General features: G+C 41.8%; 2 protein-coding genes across 4 annotated transcripts; both read right to left on the bottom strand.

The window, feature by feature from the left end:
- Positions 1–432: 432 nt before the first annotated feature.
- LOC115178603 (zinc finger protein 2 homolog) lies at positions 433–1,859 on the bottom strand (the record flags this gene model as incomplete). Its single annotated transcript, XM_029739858.1, has 3 exons — positions 1,854–1,859; positions 1,046–1,371; positions 433–877 (listed from the first exon to the last, which is right to left on the bottom strand). Coding segments are annotated over exons 1-3 (777 nt in total), but the record flags the coding sequence as incomplete, so codon positions are not given.
- A 10,179-nt stretch (positions 1,860–12,038) lies between these two features.
- Positions 12,039–15,504, bottom strand: LOC115178169 (piggyBac transposable element-derived protein 4-like). Of its 3 annotated transcripts, none has more exons than XM_029739223.1 (3): positions 15,437–15,504; positions 14,674–14,788; positions 12,039–13,950 (listed from the first exon to the last, which is right to left on the bottom strand). In XM_029739223.1, exons 1-3 carry the CDS (start codon positions 15,498–15,500, stop codon positions 12,153–12,155), a joined length of 1,977 nt encoding a protein of 658 aa, XP_029595083.1. In that variant the 5' UTR covers positions 15,501–15,504; the 3' UTR covers positions 12,039–12,152. The 3 variants fall into 3 exon arrangements, with proteins under 3 accessions (XP_029595083.1, XP_029595084.1, XP_029595082.1); XM_029739224.1 differs by lacking the exon at positions 15,437–15,504 and adding an exon at positions 15,137–15,218; XM_029739222.1 differs by lacking the exon at positions 15,437–15,504 and having other exon boundaries at positions 14,674–15,113.
- Between the last annotated feature and the right edge of the window lie 4,114 nt (positions 15,505–19,618).

Raw genomic sequence — 19,618 nt, 5'->3', positions numbered from 1 at the left:
GAAGTGATGCATTTTGATTTAAGTGGGTTGCCAACGTAAGTGTAACGCAACACTTTATTTGTCAATCACTTTTTGTTAATGACATAAATAGTACTTTTTGTTAATTCAGAGCCTGGATTTTCCCCCAGATGAGGCTAATATCACGCTGAAATCAATAGAAAAGGGGGAAAACGTTTAGGGTTCTACATTGTGACATTATTAATTAAAATACTCCTCCTACAATGTTAAACATTCTACATTGTGACATTATTTCATTGATAAACTCCTTCATGTATGAATTTTCTGATGTTTAATCAGAGATCTTTTATCAGAGTATCTCTTGTCACATTGATCACAGCTATGACACTTCTCTCCTGTGTGTGTTCTCTGGTGTGATTTTAAACATCCTGATGAAACAAAACTCTTTCCACAGTCAGAGCAGTGATAAGGTTTCTCTCCTGTGTGTGTTCTTGTGTGTATAGTACAACAGCTAGATGTAACAAAACTCTTCCCACATTGATCACAGCTATAAGGCTTCTCTCCTGTGTGTGTTCTCTGGTGTCTTTTCAGGCTACCAGATGTAACAAAACTCTTCCCACAATGATTACAGCTATAAGGCTTCTCTCCTGTGTGTGTTGTCTGGTGTACTTTTAAATGTCCTGTCGAAACAAAACTCTTTCCGCAGTCAGAGCAGTGGTAAGGTTTCTCTCCTGTGTGTGTTCTCTGGTGTATATTACGACTATTAGATGTAACAAATCTCTTCCCACATTGATCACAGCTATAAGGTTTCTCTCCTGTATGGATTCTCTGATGTACTATCAGGCCGCCTGAGTGACTAAAGCTCTTCCCACATTGATCACACCTATAAGGTTTGTCTCCTGTGTGTGTTCTCTGGTGTAATTTTAAATGTCCTGACAAACCAAAACACTTCCCACAGTCAGCACAGCTATAAGGTTTCTCTCCTGTATGGATTCTCTGATGTATTTTAAGGGTTGCTAGAGATGTGCATCTCTTCCCACAATGAGAGCAGCTGTGAGATTTCTCTCCAGTGTGTATTCTCAAGTGTGATATCAGTGTGTTTGAGTGAGCAAAGCTCTTCCCACATTGATGACAGCTATAAGGCTTCTCTCCTGTGTGTGTTCTCTGGTGTGATTGTAAATATCCTGAGACAGCAAAACTCTTTCCACAGTCAGAGCAATGGTAAGGCTTCTCTCCTGTGTGTTTTCTCTGGTGTATAGTCAGCTGGCTAGATGTAGTGAAACTCTTCCCACATTGATAACAGCTATTCGTTTTTTCTCCAGTGTGAATTCTCTGGTGTACCTTTAGTGAATCTAATCTTGAGTAACTCTTCCCACAGTCAGAGCAGTGGTGAGGTTTCTTCCCCCTGGGTCTCTGCTGGTGTTTGAGACATTCTGATGTGGAGAGACTCTTCTCTGCCTCGTCAGCTTCATGATGTTGTTGAGGCTCCCCAGAGGATCCACAATAGTCACGTCTCTCTCCTGTGTGAACAACAAAGTCAGACAGATGGTTAAGTAGAAATCTACAGTAGAAATCTACAGTTGATTTTGAGCTAAAAGGTGATGCCCATGATGTTGTATAACAACTTACATCTGTAATGAATGTTTAAATGGTTTTATAAACATATTTGAAAATAGTATTAATAAAACAGTCAAGTGAGCAACAACATCCATGTTCTGTCTTGTTTTTTTATATATTAGTAGTAAAGTGGATGGTTCTACGCTATAAATAAGTTATTAAAGTTGCTGAAACCCCAAGCAGTGTGCCAGACAACTCTTGGTCACCAATATAGACCCCTTTCTTGTGATTACAAAAATTGCAGCATTAAAGATCTGTGTCGCTATTCACTAATTCACTCTCATTGGGGGAAAACTCAGGGGAGTTCTCATAGGCTGACAGCAAAAATAGCCTCCATTTCCAGGTTGCTTATGAGTCCATTTCACACTACTTTTGAATTACAATTGTAAGGCGCATTTGAAAGTATAATGTTTGTGTCGTCGTCGCAAATCAATTGTTTTATACTTAAAAAGCACTTGCTCTTTGGCTAGCTTTGCTACCAGCCTATGTCAATGAGCGTTAGCATTCAAGCTAACAACCACTGCATCCAAAATTAGGTATTTTGCCACCATCACAACTTCGAAAACGGCACTCGCACATCTGAGCTGATCTTTTTGTTGCAGGTGCCTGGTATCAATGGAATAACATGGGAGAAAAGAGGAAACATTAGAAAGATACTGAGCAGCTCATGTTATAGACAGAAGCATGCTACATGGCAGACCAATCCAAACTCATCTCTCGGCATGTCCAGCCCATCAATTATCTCAGCCAATCGTGGCTAGAGGGAAGGTTCCTGACTTTTTCCGTGGCTAAACCAACTAAATTGTAACAATTTTATTGGGATTTACAGATGGCATACAAGTTTGTTATTAAGGCAGATGAAAGTTTACATGTTCCAGAAGGCATTTCTGGGAAAAAAAAATGGTTTCGTTCAAATGCCTCTCCTGTGAAGTGGTGATGTGCGACACACACACAGTTTTCTGTAACAGATCACATATTATCTTAGGGACTGTTCAAGCAATAATCAAAACAACAATTGTGAAATCATGAGAACCCTAAAAAGCACTTTTATTTAGAAGTAATAACCTGGTAAATCTAGACTGTTGAAGGGTCCCAGATGGTGAACAGTTTATTTAGTAATAACCTGGTAAATCTAGACTGTTGAATGGTCCCAGATGGTGAACAGTTTATTTAGTAATAACCTGGTAAATCTAGACTGTTGAATGGTCCCAGATGGTGAACAGTTTATTTAGTAATAACCTGGTAAATCTAGACTGTTGAATGGTCCCAGATGGTGAACAGTTTATTTAGTAATAACCTGGTAAATCTAGACTGTTGAATGGTCCCAGATGGTGAACAGTTTATTTAGTAATAACCTGGTAAATCTAGACTGTTGAATGGTCCCAGATGGTGAACAGTTTATTTAGTAATAACCTGGTAAATCTAGACTGTTGAATGGTCCCAGATGGTGAACAGTTTATTTAGTAATAACCTGGTAAATCTAGACTGTTGAATGGTCCCAGATGGTGAACAGTTTATTTAGTAATAACCTGGTAAATCTAGACTGCTGAATGGTCCCAGCTGGTGAACAGTTTATTTAGTAATAACCTGGTAAATCTAGACTGTTGAATGGTCCCAGATGGTGAACAGTTTATTTAGTAATAACCTGGTAAATCTAGACTGTTGAATGGTCCCAGATGGTGAACAGTTTATTTAGTAATAACCTGGTAAATCTAGACTGTTGAATGGTCCCAGATGGTGAATATCAGTTGTTTTTCCCCCACGGTGGCCGTTGTACTTGTTTATGACGTGACTCAGAGTCATCAGGTTGCCATGGGCTACATGGGGTGTTTTGGTTTCACTCTGGGTTGAGTAGACAAACAGAGAGGGGACAAAGACGCTCCTATTTCAGTGGCTGATAATACAGGGGGCGATCCAGGATTAGTCCATTTTAGTTTTAAACTAATACTATACTGTATATGAGTCTTTCTATTAATAAAGAGGACAATGTGGGACATTGGGATCACATTTCTAAATGACTGGAAACTAAAACACATTTCATGCAGTTCCACATGTGAACTTACAGGGACAGAAGACTTTATACACCGAGTGTACAAAACATTAGGAACACCTGCTCTTTCCATGACAGTCTGACCAGGTGAATCCAGGTGAAAGATATGATCCTTATTGATGTCACTTGTTAAATCCACTTCAATCAGTGTAGATGAAGGGGAGGAGACAGGTTAACCCCCTCGAGTTGATGTGGTCACCCCCACTGTAATCTAATTAGCATAATACAAACCAATGCCATAAAAATGTGTCTGTTTAAGATGCGGTGAAAGGTGGTAGGGATACATCATTGTTTGTCAGACCATGAGACATTCCGAAAATCGGTCTTCTCACAAAAACATCTGAACAGTTTTTGGCAACACAATAATATGATCCCTCTGTGGAAAGGTAAGTCCCTCACAAACACGTACATGTGTACACACAGAGGCCTGACAAGACTGGTCTGAATGTCGTCCGGTACCAGTTTAATAAATGAATGTTAGTCTACAGTATATCATTTGGTGGCAAAAAAAAGGGGTATAACATGTGTTAGTTAAAATCATTTCCTGATCTTTTTTATATCTCTCAGAGACTTCAAAACAAACTTCCTTTTAGATTTGTTTTTTACTATCTGTTATTCCATGTATGGATCTGTTATTCCTTGTATGGATATGTTATTCCATGTATGGATCTGTTATTCCATGTATGGATCTGTTATTCCTTGTATGGATATGTTATTCCATGTATGGATATGTTATTCCATGTATGGATCTGTTATTCCATGTATGGATCTGTTATTCCATGTATTGATCTGTTATTCCATGTATGGATCTGTTATTCCATGTATGGATCTGTTATTCCATGTATGGATCTGTTATTCCATGTATGGATCTGTTATTCCATGTATGGATCTGTTATTCCTTGTATGGATATGTTATTCCATGTATGGATATGTTATTCCATGTATGGATCTGTTATTCCATGTATGGATCTGTTATTCCATGTATGGATCTGTTATTCCATGTACTGATCTGTTATTCCATGTATGGATCTGTTATTCCATGTATGGATCTGTTATTCCATGTATGGATCTGTTATTCCATGTATGGATCTGTTATTCCATGTATGGATCTGTTATTCCATGTATGGATCTGTTATTCAATGCATTTCTATGGGATAATAGCAGTGAGGCAAAATTCAATGTTTCATAAAATATTTTTTTTATATACCGGTATATATTTTGAAACCTAAAAGGGGTCCTAAAATTCTAAATAGCTAAATGATCCACCTTAAAACAATTCCATATGTTAGCTTAGTAGAACCCCCAATGCTGCTGGGTTTTCACGATCAACAGTTTCCCGGGGTGTATCAAGAATGGTCCACCCCCCAAAGGACATCCAGCAAACTTGACACAGCTGTGGGAAGCATTGGATTCAACATGGGCCAAACCCCCTGTGGTACGCTTTCGACACCTTGTAGAGTCCATGTAACGACGAATTGAGGCTGTTCAACTCAATATTAGGAGGGTGTTCCTAATGTTTAACATAGGCCTAGGACCCATAATTTCACCTAACAATAACAATGACCTACTGTAGGACCTATAACTTCACCTAATAATAACAATGATCTACTGAGGACCCAATAATACTTTGTGAATAATCCCACTAGGCTACTCTGTAATGAGTTGTCATTCTAAATGTCCTGAATAAAGGAAAATAGCTCTGTGTGTTGTACAATAGCCTATCCATCAAGGAACAGGTCTCTACACATTATGTGGAAACTATCTCTGTGTCCAAACTGACACACAGAAACACATAAAACCTTATCACATTATCTTGATGCTTTCTGTTAGATCTAATCAGACCATACTGTAAATCAATCAGACTAGAACCTACTGTAAATCAATCAGACTAGACTCTACTGTAAATTAATCAAACTCTGCTGTAAATCAATCAGACTAGACTCTACTGTAAATCAATCAAACTCTGCTGTAAATCAATCAGACTAGAACCTACTGTAAATCTTATGAACATACATTTGTTAGGGATATTGAATCCAATGTGGAGAACAGTATTGTTCCCTGATAGATATTCTAGACATGGCTTCTGAACAACGTTTTCCCCGCACTTTGGCTGTTGCCTCGCATGCAGTTTGTCATTTGCAGGGGTTATCTGTACTTTACTATTTATAATTTTTTTTACAACTTTTACTCCACTACATTCCCAAAGAAAATAATGTACTTTTTACTCCTCACACCCTAAAGTACTTGTTACATTTTGACAGGAAAATGGTCCAATTCACACACCTATCAAGATAACATCCATGGTCATCTCTGCTGCCTCTGATCTGGCAGACTCACTAAACATAAAATGCTTCATTTGTAAATTATGTCTGAGTGTTGGGAGTGTGCCCCTGGCTATCCGTCAATAAAACAAAAATATTAAATTGTGCCGTCGGGATTGCTTGATATAAAGAATTTGAAATTATTTTTACTTTTGATACGTAAGTATGTTTTACCAAATCTAATTACTTTTGATACTTAAGTATTTTAAAACCAAAATACTTTGACTTCAACTCAATAACTATTTTACTGGGTGACTTTCAGTTTTACTTGAGTCATTTTCTATTAAGGTATCTTTACTTTTACTCAATTATGATAATTGAGTACTTCTTCCACCACTGGTCATTTGTCAATTTATATCAAACATTGGATTTTTCAAACTCTGAAATAATTTAGGATTTCTGTGCACATGAAAACTGTTTTTCCCAGCGTAATGTAAGGAGACACTAAATGTTACGTAGTTTGAGTCCATTTCAGAGATATGAATACCAAAAAACTGTCCGAAAGCAAGATCCAGTATTTAAGTTGAAGTTCAATGCCGAGGCCTAATTTAACTCTTAAGCGCTTAATACATCATATGACAAGCGTAACATTATGACTATAACTACTGTTCCCTGAAGGAGGGAAACGAGGCACAACATACTACTAAATCTGCGCCTGGCTGGCTGTCCAGCCTTCCACCGGTGATAAGTGTGAGGCTCAGATTCATTCCTTCAATTTAATACCACTCTTCATTGAGCTCAGAAACGGGTGGTGCGAGGCCAAACAGGTGTTGTTCCTCGTTTCCCTCCTTCAGGGAACAGTAGTTAAAGTCATGACATTACGTTCCGTTTCAGTCGGTCAACATCGGTACAACATACTATGGGGGAATAGAATCCCATCCCAAGCCAACCCCAACGGACACTAAATGAAACGGCCCCACAAGATGTGGCAGTCGGGGTATTGCGCACATGGTGCGCTGCCTAGTGATGTTCCCCTTTCCCGGCTGTAAGCACAGCTAAGTAATAAAACCTCACACAAATGGGTGGTGATGCCCAACTCACCGCAGCACAAATATCTCCTACAGTCAAACCTTTAAATATTGCCCAAGACGCTTCCAGACCCCTGGTGGAGTGGGCGTGTACACCTCTAGTTAACCTTTGCCCCTTGCTGCTATATGCCAGTGGGAGAGACGCTGCAAAAAGCTGGTCACATAACCGGATATCGCGGGTTCGAAAAGCTCGGATCGGATACAGGGCATGTGACCTCTGTTGCGCTTCAGAAGCCCCCCCCCCAAAAAAAAAGAGGCAAAAAGGGAATTTGCTGAAAAGCTAAGGACACAATCAAATGCCGACAGTAAGTCGCTCTGGATAAGAGCGTCTGCTAAATGACTTAAATGTAAATGTAAATTATCTGCAGAGAGAATTCTCATCGGTTATAGCCACGGCCGTGTATATCCCCCTTCAAGCTGATACCCCTTCAAGCTGATACCACGACGGCCCTCAAACTGATACCACAACGGCCCTCAAGCTGATACCACGACGGCCCTCAAACTGATACCACAACGGCCCTCCAGCTGATACCACGACGGCCCTCAAACTGATACCACAACGGCCCTCAACCTGATACCACAACGGCCCTCAAACTGATACCACGACGGCCCTCAACCTGATACCACAACGGCCCTCAAACTGATACCACAACGGCCCTCAACCTGATACCACAACGGCCCTCAACCTGATACCACAACGGCCCTCAACCTGATACCACAACGACCCTCAAACTGATACCACAACGGCCCTCAAACTGATACCACAACGACCCTCAAACTGATACCACAACGGCCCTCAAACTGATACCACGACGGCCCTCAAACTGATACCACGACGGCCCTCAAGCTGATACCACGACGGCCCTCAAGCTGATACCACGACGACCCTCAAGCTGATACCACAACGACCCTCAACCTGATACCACAACGACCCTCAAACTGATACCACAACGACCCTCAAACTGATACCACAACGGCCCTCAAACTGATACCACAACAGCCCTCAAGCTGATACCACAACGGCCCTCAAACTGATACCACGACGGCCCTCAAGCTGATACCACGACAGCCCTCAAGCTGATACCACGACAGCCCTCAAGCTGATACCCAGACGGTCCTCAAAGAACTCCACTGGACTTTATGCAAACTGGAAACCACATATCCTAAGGCTGCATTTATTGTACTCGGGAATTTTAACAAAGCAAATTTGAGAAAAGGAATGCTGAAGTTCTATCAACATATTGACTCTAGTACTCGCGCTGCCAAAACACTCGACCACTGTTACTCCAACTTCCGGGATGCCTATAAGACCATCCCCCGCCCTCCTTCGGCAAATCTGACCACGACTCCATTTGGCTCCTCCCTTCCTATAGGCAGAAACTCTAAGTCCTATTCAACGCTGGTCTGACCAATCGGAATCCACGTTTCAAGATTGTTTTGATCAGGCGGACTGTTCCAGGTAGCTTCCAAGAATAACATTGACGAATACACTGATTCCGTGACTGAGTTTATCATGAAGTGTATAGACGATGTTGTACCCACTGTGACTATTAAAATCTACCCTAACCAGAAACATTGAATAGATGGCAGCATTCATGCAAAACTGAAAGTGTGAACCACCACATTTAACCATGGCAAGGTGACTGGGAATATGGCCGAATACAAACAGTGTAGTTATTCCCTCCGCAAGGCAATCAAACAAGCAAAGCGTCAGTATAGAGACAAAGTGGAGTTGCAATTCAACGGATCAGACACAAGACATACGTGGCAGGGTCTACAGACAATCACGGACTACAAAAGGAAAAACAGTCATGTTGAGGATACCGACGTCTTGCGTCCAGACAAGCTAAACCTTCTCTGCCCGCTTTGAGGATAACACAGAGCAACCGACGCGGCCCGCTACCAAGGACTGTGGGCTCTCCTTCTCCGTGGCCGATGTAAGACATTTAAGCGTGTTAACCCTTGCAAGGCTCCCGGCCCACTAGGCATCCCTAGCCGCGTCCTCAGAGCATGTGCAGACCAGCTCTCTCCCTATGCCAGTCTGCTGTCCCCACATGCTTCAAGATGTCCACCATTGTTCCTGTACCCAAGTAAGCAAAGGTAACTGAACTAAATGAATCCCGCCCCGTAGCACTCAGTTCTGTCATCATGAAGTGCTTTGAGAGGCTAGTTAAGGATCATATCACCTCCACCTTACCTGTCACCCGAGACCCACTTCAATTTGCTTACCGCCCCAATAGATCCACAGATGAAGAAATCGCTATCACACTGCCCTATTCCATCTAGACAAAAGGAATACATATGTAAGAATAACGTTCTTTGACTATAGCTCAGCATTCACTACCATAGTACCCTCCAAGCTCATCATTAAGCTCGAGGCCCTGGGTCTGAAACCCGCCCTGTGAAACTGGGTCCTGGACTTCCTGACGTGCCGCCCCCAGGTGGTGAAGGTAGGAAACAACACCACTTCGCTGATCCTCAACACAGAAGCCCCTCAGAGCTGCGTACTCAGTCCCCTCCTGTACTCCTTGTTCACCCATGACTGTGTGACCAAGCACGCCTCCAACTTAACCATCAAGTTTGCAGCTTGGCACGGCAACTGCACAGTCCGCAACCGCAGGGCTCTCCAGAGGGTGGTGCGGTCTGCCCAACGCAAACTACCTGCCCTCCAGGACACCTACAGCACCCGATGTCACGGGAAGGCCAAAAATATCATCAAGGACAACAACCACCCGAGCCACTGCCTGTTCACCCCGCTACCATCCAGAAGGCGAGGTCAGTACAGGTGCATCAAAGCTGGGACCGAGAGACTGAAAAATAGCTTCTCAAGGCCATCAGACTGTTAAATAGCCATCACTAACACAGAGAAGCGGCTGTCTACATACAGACTTGAAATCAATGGCCACTTTAATAAATGGATCACTAGTCACTTTAATAATGTCACTTTAATAATGTTTACATATCTCGCATTACTCATATATTTATATACTGTATTCTATCCTATTCTACTGCATCTTATTCTTTGCCTCTCTGACATTGCTCATCCATATAATTTTATATTCTTAATTCCACTCCTTTACTAGTGTCACGCTTGTGTGTAGGAACGGACCAAGGCGCAGCATGAGTATCGTTTCACATCTTTTATTTGAATGTGAAACTTTGCAAGACAAAACAATAAACTATAGACAAACCGTGACGACAGAGGTGCAACATGCACTAATTCCAAAATAATCTCCCACAAACACAGGTGGGAAAAACAACTACTTAAATATGATCCCCAATTAGAGACGATGACCAGCTGCCTCTAATTGGGGATCATCCAAAAAACCCAACATAGAAAAACAGAAACTAGAACCAAACAACATAGAACTAAATAAACCCCCCCTGTCACGCCCTGACCTACTCTACCATAGAAAATGAGAGCTCTCTATGGTCAGGACGTGACAACTAGATGTGTGTATTGGGTATATGTTGTGTAATTGTTAGATATTACTTTTAGATATTACTGCACTGTTGGAGCTAGAAGCACAAGCATTTCGCTACACCCGCAATAACATCTACTAAACATGTGTATGTGACCAATACAATTTTTGATTTGATTTAACCATGACTTTCATGGGCAAAGGCCGCATTTGGACGAAAATGTGACCTTTAGAGATGCCCGAGGCGAACTGAGTGCAGGAAGGGTGTATGGATAACACGTGGAGGCAAGGAGATTTTATAGGAGAGGATCTTCAGATCCACAGACTCCAGGGAGGTTCAAAAGGCGGCCTCACACAGAGCATTCCACACCAAATCCCAAGTTGGGCTGGGCAATATGGCCAAAATATCATAGAACCGTAGAAAACAAAAAGATGGTATTTGATGTTTTTGAATAATACAAATTCTAAATGTTCTTTATGATTAGTATTGTGACCCTGGGGTGACAACACATACATTCTAAATGTTCTTTATGATTAGTATTGTGACCCTGGGGTGACAACACATACATTCTACATTCTAAATGTTCTTTATGATTAGTATTGTGACCCTGGGGTAGCAACACATACATTCTACATTCTAAATGTTCTTTATGATTAGTATTGTGACCCTGGGGTGACAACACATACATTCTAAATTCTAAATGTTCTTTATGAGTAGTATTGTGACCCTGGGGTGACAACACATACATTCTAAATGTTCTTTATGAGTAGTGTGTGACCCTGAGGTGACAACACATACATTCTAAATGGTCTTTACGAGTAGTATTGTGACCCTGGGGTGACAACACATACATTCTAAGTGATTTCAATGGGTCTTTCTCCATTCTAATTGTTTTATACTGTTCAACTCCAACCTAAAATAATATTCTGCATTATCATCAACTTCTGCATTTCCTGGTGGTGATCCTAACTGACCTAAGACAGGGACTTTTTACTAGGATTAAATGTCAGGAATTGTGAAAAACTGAGTTTAAATGTATTTGGCTAAGGTGTATGTAAAGGGTAGGAACCAAAGTGTTGATAAGTGTTTCCTAAAGCACCGTTTAATCTTTGGCTACATATTTTCTCTTAGCTACTTCATGTAGCTAACATATTCTTGCTTCGCGTATTGCTCTTTGATTTAGAAGATACTGTTGCACAAACAACATGCTAATTTAGGTATACACCATTACTGGTATTATCAGGCTGTATAGCTAAATCAAATCAAAGTTTATTTGTTAAATGCGCCGAATACAAACAGGTGTAGAGCTTACCGTGAAATGCTTACTTACAGCAATTAACCAACAATGCAGTTAAGAAAATATAGTAAAAAAAATATTTACAAAATAAACTAAAGTAAAAAATGAAATACACAGAAAAAATTCAGAAAAACAATGAAAAATATTTGCTCTGACAGTACATTTATTAGCTCTGGGATGCTGGCCTTTTAGGCTGAGTTCCTCTGTCCAGTGTCTGTGTTCTTTTGCCAATCTTAATCTTTTATTTTTATTGGCCAGTCTGAGATATGGCTTTTTCTTTGCAACTCTGGCTAGATGGCCAGCATCCCGGAGTCGCCTTTTCACTGTTGACTTTGAGACTGGTGTTTTGTGGGTACTATTTAATGAAACTGCCAATTGAGGACTTGTGAGGCAAACCACACACAAAGTGAAAAACATGTTTAATTTACAATTAGAGGATTTAGAACACCCACAGTCCTCTACACCAGATTGTGCTCCTGATGCCAAGTCCCATAGCAGTCTCTTTTTGGTGTGAAGCAGAGGGTAACAGCACAAGTAGTGCAGGTGATGGGAGATTTCTTGTGGCACAGAATACAACGACGCCTCCCTGCTGTGCTCTTTTTGCCCCGAGGCACATTCAGGTCTGCAGTGATGTGTTTTGGCAGGTGAACACCTCTGGTGACAGGAGTAGAGGGGACAGATGTAGAGCGGACAGAAGGTGCTGCTGTGGACTTTGTGCCATAGTCGGCAAGCTCCTGGATGAGCAGCTCTCTGAAGGCTAGCTGTGTCATGGGGGTCTGTCCAGAGCTCTTAGCCATTTCCTTATGAAGGATGAATGCATTCACCACAGCGATGTCAATGAAGTGATAGAACAATGTCCTGTACCATTTCCTTGTCTTGTGGAGAACATTGTTGTAGCCTATCAGAGCGTCTGACAGGTCCACACCTCCCATGCTCTTGTTGTAATCCTTTACAGCAGCAGGAATGGGGACATTATTCTTGGTCCATGCCCCATTAGCGTCCTTCACACGCCTGACGACGTGATCGCCACTGTACGATTTGTGGATACTGGAGCACATGGCCACCTGTCTGGTATCCATCCACTTTACAAAGAGCAGGTCATCTTTACGAATCCATCGCATGGTACCCCTATCAGCCCTCTTAGGCATGTAATTTACTTTTGTTTTGGGAAAACCTACTCTGTTGGGACAAATGGTGCCACAAGACCATACATTCAGCTTCTTCAGGTCTGTAAACAGGGTAGGGCTTGTGTAAAAGTTGTCCACAAACAGTTTGTAGCCCGTCCCAAGCAATGGAAAATCCAATAATTCCATAACGGAATCATAACTAAGTCCCTTACCAGTGGCTGAGATGGATTTACCCTCATAAACAAAAAAATTCCAAGTGTAGGCACACACAGAATCGGCCAAAACAAACAGTTTGTAAGCCCATTTTGTTGGCTTGTTACGCATATTTTGTTTGAGGCCAATTCTAGCCTTTGAGGCTACCATCCTCTCATCTATGGACAGGTTCTGGTTGGGCTGAAAATGGGTCTTGCAGGCCTCTACCATGCTGGGGTAGAGAGGTTTGATTTTGCAGAGCCTATCAAAGCTTGATGTGCCTCTCTTCTTGTCATTGTCCTCATCAACTTGTGGGTCACTGATATGAAGCGCCCGCGAGATAGCCAGAAACCTTTTACAAGACATGACAGTGGTGGGGAAAGGCAGTCGGTAGAGTGTTGACGATCTCCAGTAGTTCTTCAGGTTTTTCAACTTCACAAGCTCCATGTAAATAACCAGTGAGATGTAACAGTATAGGTCTTGGATGGAAATGGGCTTCCATGCCTCTTTCTTGCCTGCTTGTTTCTTAGCCCCATACTTGTTGGTGTTAGACACCAGCGAATCCAGAACTGACAAGGAGAAAAACATCTGGAAAAGATGAAGGGGGCTGTACTTTGCAGTCATGTCCAGCTGAGGTCCTGGCTGCCTTTTAGGTTGAAATGATGGTGGAAGTGGCTCCACGTCATCCTCTAGCACAGTGTGCCAGCGGTCCTCTGCCTCGGTGGTAGTTGCCGCTGGTTCACTGGCCCTCCTCCGCTTCTGGGCTGACCTTATCACACCTCTAGATGGCCGGGCCGGGGTGGGTGTGGAGCCAGAGACAGCAGCAGCAGGGGTCATACTGGAGGAACCAGTTCCTACGTTTGAATGAGTTGGGGATGGAGGACTGTGGTCTCTTTGGAGTGGCACCCAGAGGTCATCAGAGTCAGAGTCTCTACCACTATTGAGGATTAAAACACATTCAGTTAGATCTCAAGTTTACTATTATTTTATTGAACCTTTATTTTAGTAGAGGTGAGCTCTGCATCAATACATTACGTGTGAGCTCTACATCAATTCATCAAATACACATATCTATAAACATATATATTATATAGAGTATAAGGAACTACACATATCTATAAACATATATATTATATAGAGTATAAGGAACACAATCACTATAATGAAATATGTGGATCAATAAGACAGTGAAAAAGCCACAGCATGTCATAGCCAACTAAACATACAATGTATTAGCATAGCCTATGTGTATACCTCAACAAGGTTGAACAAGGTACACCTGTTAATTGAAATGCATTCCGGGTGACTACCTCATGAAGCTGGTTGAGAGAATGCCAAGAGTGTGCAAAGCTCTCATCAAGGCAAAGGTGACTACTTTGAAGAATCTCAAATATGAAATCTATTTTGTTTAGCACTTTTTGTTTGGTTACTACATACTTCCATACGTGTTATTTCATCATTTTGATGTCTTCACAATTTTTCTACAATGTAGAAAATAGTACAAATACAGAAAAACCCTGGAATGAGTAGGTGTGTCCAAACTTTTGACTGGTACTCTGTGTGTATAGATATATATAAATCAAATAAAAATATCTGAAATGAATATGCAACCATTTAAACAACTGCATTAGCATGATAAGCAAAAACCTATTTTACTTACTGATCTAAAAGTGGATCATTTCCTTCAAAAAACATTTCTTCTGCGCTGGAATCAAAACTGTGGTCACTCACAGATTCGTCATCCATTCCATCTGTGTCACTCTCCCGGTCAATTTCTGCAATAATATCATCAAAATGTGTATACTTGGATTTCCATTTAGTTTTTCCACTCTTAGTAGCCATGTTTAACTTTTTCAACTTTGAGAAAAGTTTGAAGAAGAGAACGAACCGCTGGGTAAGGTAAACTACCGTACGTCCTGTTTCCTTTCACCAGAGAATGAACTCTGTTGCGCACAGCTCTAGCATGATGGCTGTTTGTCCTACAAACGGCGTTCACATACTGCTGGAAAGCCCAGCTCATTGGCTGTCTAGCTAGGTTTCAAAATGATAGGTTGGTCATTGGACCAAGACACTGTCAATCAAGTGAACACTGCTCGTGTCATTGGTGCGTAATGATGGCTGACCTTCATGGGATAATTGACGTGTTGCGTAGCCAATACGTAATGTAGAATGATGAAACAAGTTTGGTTGCCTTCTTGAGTGTCTGAGGATTGCACAGGAACCGAACTTGACCGGGTTAAACAACGTTTTGCTGATTAGATTTCATAAATTGTTTTGTTGCAAGTTCAAAGAGTTGGAATTCATGCAAAATGCTGTATACAACATGGAACGGTTAGGATATAAAAATTTATTTTATCAAACAAAACAAGACCCTCAGGATGACAAATCAGAGCAAGATTAATGAATGTAAGTACATTATTTACCGTCAGAGTAGCAACTGTCCAGATTTCGAGACACTGATCCTGTAGAAGTAAAAAAATGCCACATCAATCAACCAACCAATCTGCAGTTCAAACAATAACAAAACTGTCATTCCACCACTGTTTTGGCAATAAGATGGATGGGGCTGGAGAAATGTAACTACTCTCAAATTCATAGACAGACCTATGGATGCAAGGACTGACCATCCATGATATCAACATTACAGTTTTAACCATGTTGAGGCTATACAGTGTTGGTTTACATTTACATTGTTTCTAAACATTGGACAAAAAAAATGCTTATTTGGGGTTCTGATGGTGTATGACAGTTTAACTAAGCTCATGAGACATGTGTTATAGGCATGTGTTATATTTAAGCAATAAGGTAGGAGGGGGTGTGGTATATGGCCAATATACCACTGCTAAGGGCTGTTCTTAGGCACGCTACATCGCGGACAAAGCCCTGGCCATTTACTACAAACCCCCGAGGTGCCTTATTGCTATTATAAACTGGTTACCAACATAATTAGAGCAGTAAAAATAAATGTTTTGCCATACCCGTGTGGTATACAGTCTGATATGCCATGGCTATCAGCATTCAGGGCTGGAACCACACAGTTTGTGATCTTCAAGAATCAATGGTTATATAGAAATCATTTAAAAGTCAAATTATGAATGTAACAACTGCAGATTTCCCCTTTAACACCAAACATCGGTTCAACAACTGCAGATTTCGCCTTTAACACCACACATCAGTTCAACAACTGCAGAGTTTGTGCCTCTGTATTTAAGACAGTACTTACTAGTGTTAATCAGGGAACGGTTTCTCAAAACCATCTTACGACTAAGTTCATCATTAGAACCATTGGACGCATTAAGATGCGTTTGGGAAACCGGGCCCAGATATCCAGTTTCCTCCTCTTCTTCCTCCTCCTTTTTCGATGTAACAATAATCTCCCCCTCCTCCTCTTTCATTCCAAAAACTGCATCCTCCTCTTTCTCCTCTTCTTTTATAGTAACATCCTCCTCCTCTTCCTCTTTCACTCTGAACGCGTCTTCCTCTTCTTTCACTGTAATGTCTTTCTCTTCTTCTTTCACTGTAACAGCCTCAACCTCTGCTTCTTTTTGTATAGTAACATCCTCCTCTTCCTTCTCCTCTTTTACGGCAATGTTCAGCCACAGACCCTCTTTCTCCGTCCAGCAGACCTCTTCTTTAGCAGGAGGAGAGTAGGTTAGTGAACTCATGGTCGGGGTGTTAGCTAGCTAGGCTAATGCTAACTTAACCAGCCAGCTAGCTGACTAATAATAGCAACAACGCAAATATGAAAGTAAATGGTATTACTAACTAGACGACAGAAGTGTGTTTAGAACACAGTGGCTAATATACACGAAAGTGTCTAAAGAGCTTCATTGGTTCGGCTATTTTGTCTAGCAAGCTACCGAGGTATCTTACTAACTGTTGCTGCTGTTGAAAGAAGAGTTCCGTCCACTAGATTATACGTCACACTAGCAGCGTTACCTTAAACCCTCACATCGCCATCTGCTGACTGGAGTGGGTAACGCAGTTGAGTAAAATGTATATTTTATTTTCAGTTAAAGTGTAGGGAGCATGAGTTTTTATTCACCAGTGTAACAACACAGTGTGGTTAAAGACTTAGTATCGGAGTTGTAGTCTGCTTAGATCTGGTTACCTATTAAGTACAAACAGTTATGTTTTTGCGTTATTACATATTTATTAACTTATTTCCGGCTATCTTCTAAACTACCCACAATGCAATATTTCGCAACGTCATATTATTTTATTTCTTTTTAATTTCACCTTTATTTATTTAACCAGGTGGCCAGTTGAGAACAAGTTCTCATTTACAACTGCGACCTGGCCAAGATAAAGCAAAGCATTGCGACAAAAACAACAACACAGAGGTACACATGGGATAAACAAACCTACAGTCAATAACACAATAGAAAAATCTATGTACAGTGTGTGCAAATGTAGTAAGATTAGAGAGGTAAGGCAATAAATAGGCCATAGAGGCGAAATAATTACAATTTAGCATAAACACTGGAGTGATAGATGTGCAGATGATGATATGCATGTAGAGACACTGGGGTGCAAAAGAGCCAAAAAATAAATAACAATATGGGATGAGGTAGTTGGGTGGGCTATTTACAGATGGGCTGTGTACAGGTGCAGTGATTGGTAAGCTGCTCTGACAACTGATGCTTACAGTTAGAGAGGGAGATATAAGTCTCCAGCTTCAGTGATTTTTGCAATTCGTTCCAGTCATTGGCAGCAGAGAACTGTAAGGAAAGGCGGCATTTGGGGATGACCAGTGAAATATACCTGCTGGAGCGCGTGCTACAGGTGGGTGTTGCTATGGTGACCAGTGAGCTGAGATAAGGCGGGGCTTTACCTAGTATAGACTTATAGATAACCTGGAGCCAGTGGGTTTGGTAACGAATATGTAGCGAGGGCCAGCCAACGACAGCATACAGGTCGCAGTGGTGGGTAGTATATGGGGCTTTGGTGACAAAACGAATGGCACTGTGATAGACTACATCCACTTTGCTGAGTAGAGTGTTGGAGGCTATTTTGTAAATGACATCGTTCGAAGTCAAGGATCGGTAGGATAGTCAGTTTTACGAGGGTATGTTTGGCAGCACGAGTGAAGGAGGCTTTGTTGCGAAATAGGAAGCCGATTCTAGATTTAATTTTGGATTGGAGATGCTTAATGTGAGTCTGGAAGGAGAGTTGACAGTCTAACCAGACACCTAGGTATTTGTAGTTGTCCACATATTCTAAGTTAGAACCGTCCAGAGTAGTGATGCTAGTCGGGCAGGCGGGTGTGGGCAGCAATCGGTTGAAGAGCATGCATTTAGTTTTACGAGCATTTAAAAGCAGTTGGAGGCCACGGATGGAGTGTTGTATGGCATTGAAGCTCGTTTGGAGGTTTGTTAACACAGTGTCCAAAGAAGGGTCAGATGTATACAGAATGGTGTCATCTGCGTAGAGGTGGGATCAGAGAATCACCAGCAGCAAGAGCGACATTATTGATATATACAGAGAAAAGAGTCGGCCCGAGAATTGAACCCTGTGGCACCCCCATAAAGACTGCCAGAGGTCCGGACAACAGGCCCTCCGATTTGACACACTTAACTCTATCTGAGAAGTAGTTGGTGAAACAGGCGAGGCAGTCATTTGAGAAACCAAAGCTATTGAGTCTGCCGATAAGAATGCAGTGATTGACAGAGTCGAAAGCCTTGGCCAGGTAGATGAAGACGGCTGCACAGTACTGTCTTTTATCGATGGCTCTTATGATATCGTTTAGGACCTTGAGCATGGCTGAGCTGCACCCATGACCAGCTCTGAAACCAGATTGCATAGTGGAGAAGGTACAGTGGGATTCGACATGGTCGGGGATCTGTTTGTTAACTTGGCTTTTGAAGATTTTAGAAAGGCAGGGCAGGATGGATATAGGTCTATAACAGTTTGGGTCTAGAGTGTCTCCCCCTTTGAAGAGGGGGATGACCGCTGCAGCTTTCCAATCTTTGGGGATCTCAGACAATACAAAAAAGAGGTTGAACAGGCTAGTAATAGGGGTTGCAACCATTTCGGCTGATAATTTTAGAAAGAGAGGGTCCAGATTGTCTAGCCCAGCTGATTTGTAGGGATCCAGATTTTGCAGCTCTTTCAGAACATCAGCTGTCTGGATTTGGGTGAAGGAGAAGCGGGAGGGGGCTTGCGCAAGTTGCTGCAGGGGGTGCAGAGCTGTTGGCCGGGGTAGGGTAGCCAGGTGGAAAGCATTGCCAGCCATAGAAAAATGCTAATTGAATTTCTCAATTATCGTAGATTTATCGGTGGTGACAGCGTTTCCTAGCCTCAGTGCAGTGGGCAGCTGGGAGGAGGTGCTTTTATTCTCCATGGACTTTAGAGTGTCCCAGAACCTATTGGAGTTTATGCTACAGGATGTAAATGTCTGTTTTAAAAAGCTAGCCTTAGCTTTCCTAACTGACTGTGTCTATTGGTTCCTGACTTCTCTGAAAACATGCAAATCGCGGGGGCTATTCGATGCTAATGTAGTACTCCACAGGATGTTTTTGTGCTGGTCAGTCAAGTCTGGGGTGAACCATCTGTTCTTAGTTCTACAGTTTTTGAATGGGGCATACTTATTTAAGATGGTGAGG

Source organism: Salmo trutta, chromosome 38 (assembly GCF_901001165.1).
Source record: "Salmo trutta chromosome 38, fSalTru1.1, whole genome shotgun sequence".
NCBI lineage: Eukaryota > Metazoa > Chordata > Actinopteri > Salmoniformes > Salmonidae > Salmo > Salmo trutta.
The sequence above is the reverse complement of the archived record's forward strand: the minus strand, read 5'-3'. Positions and strand labels throughout refer to the sequence as shown.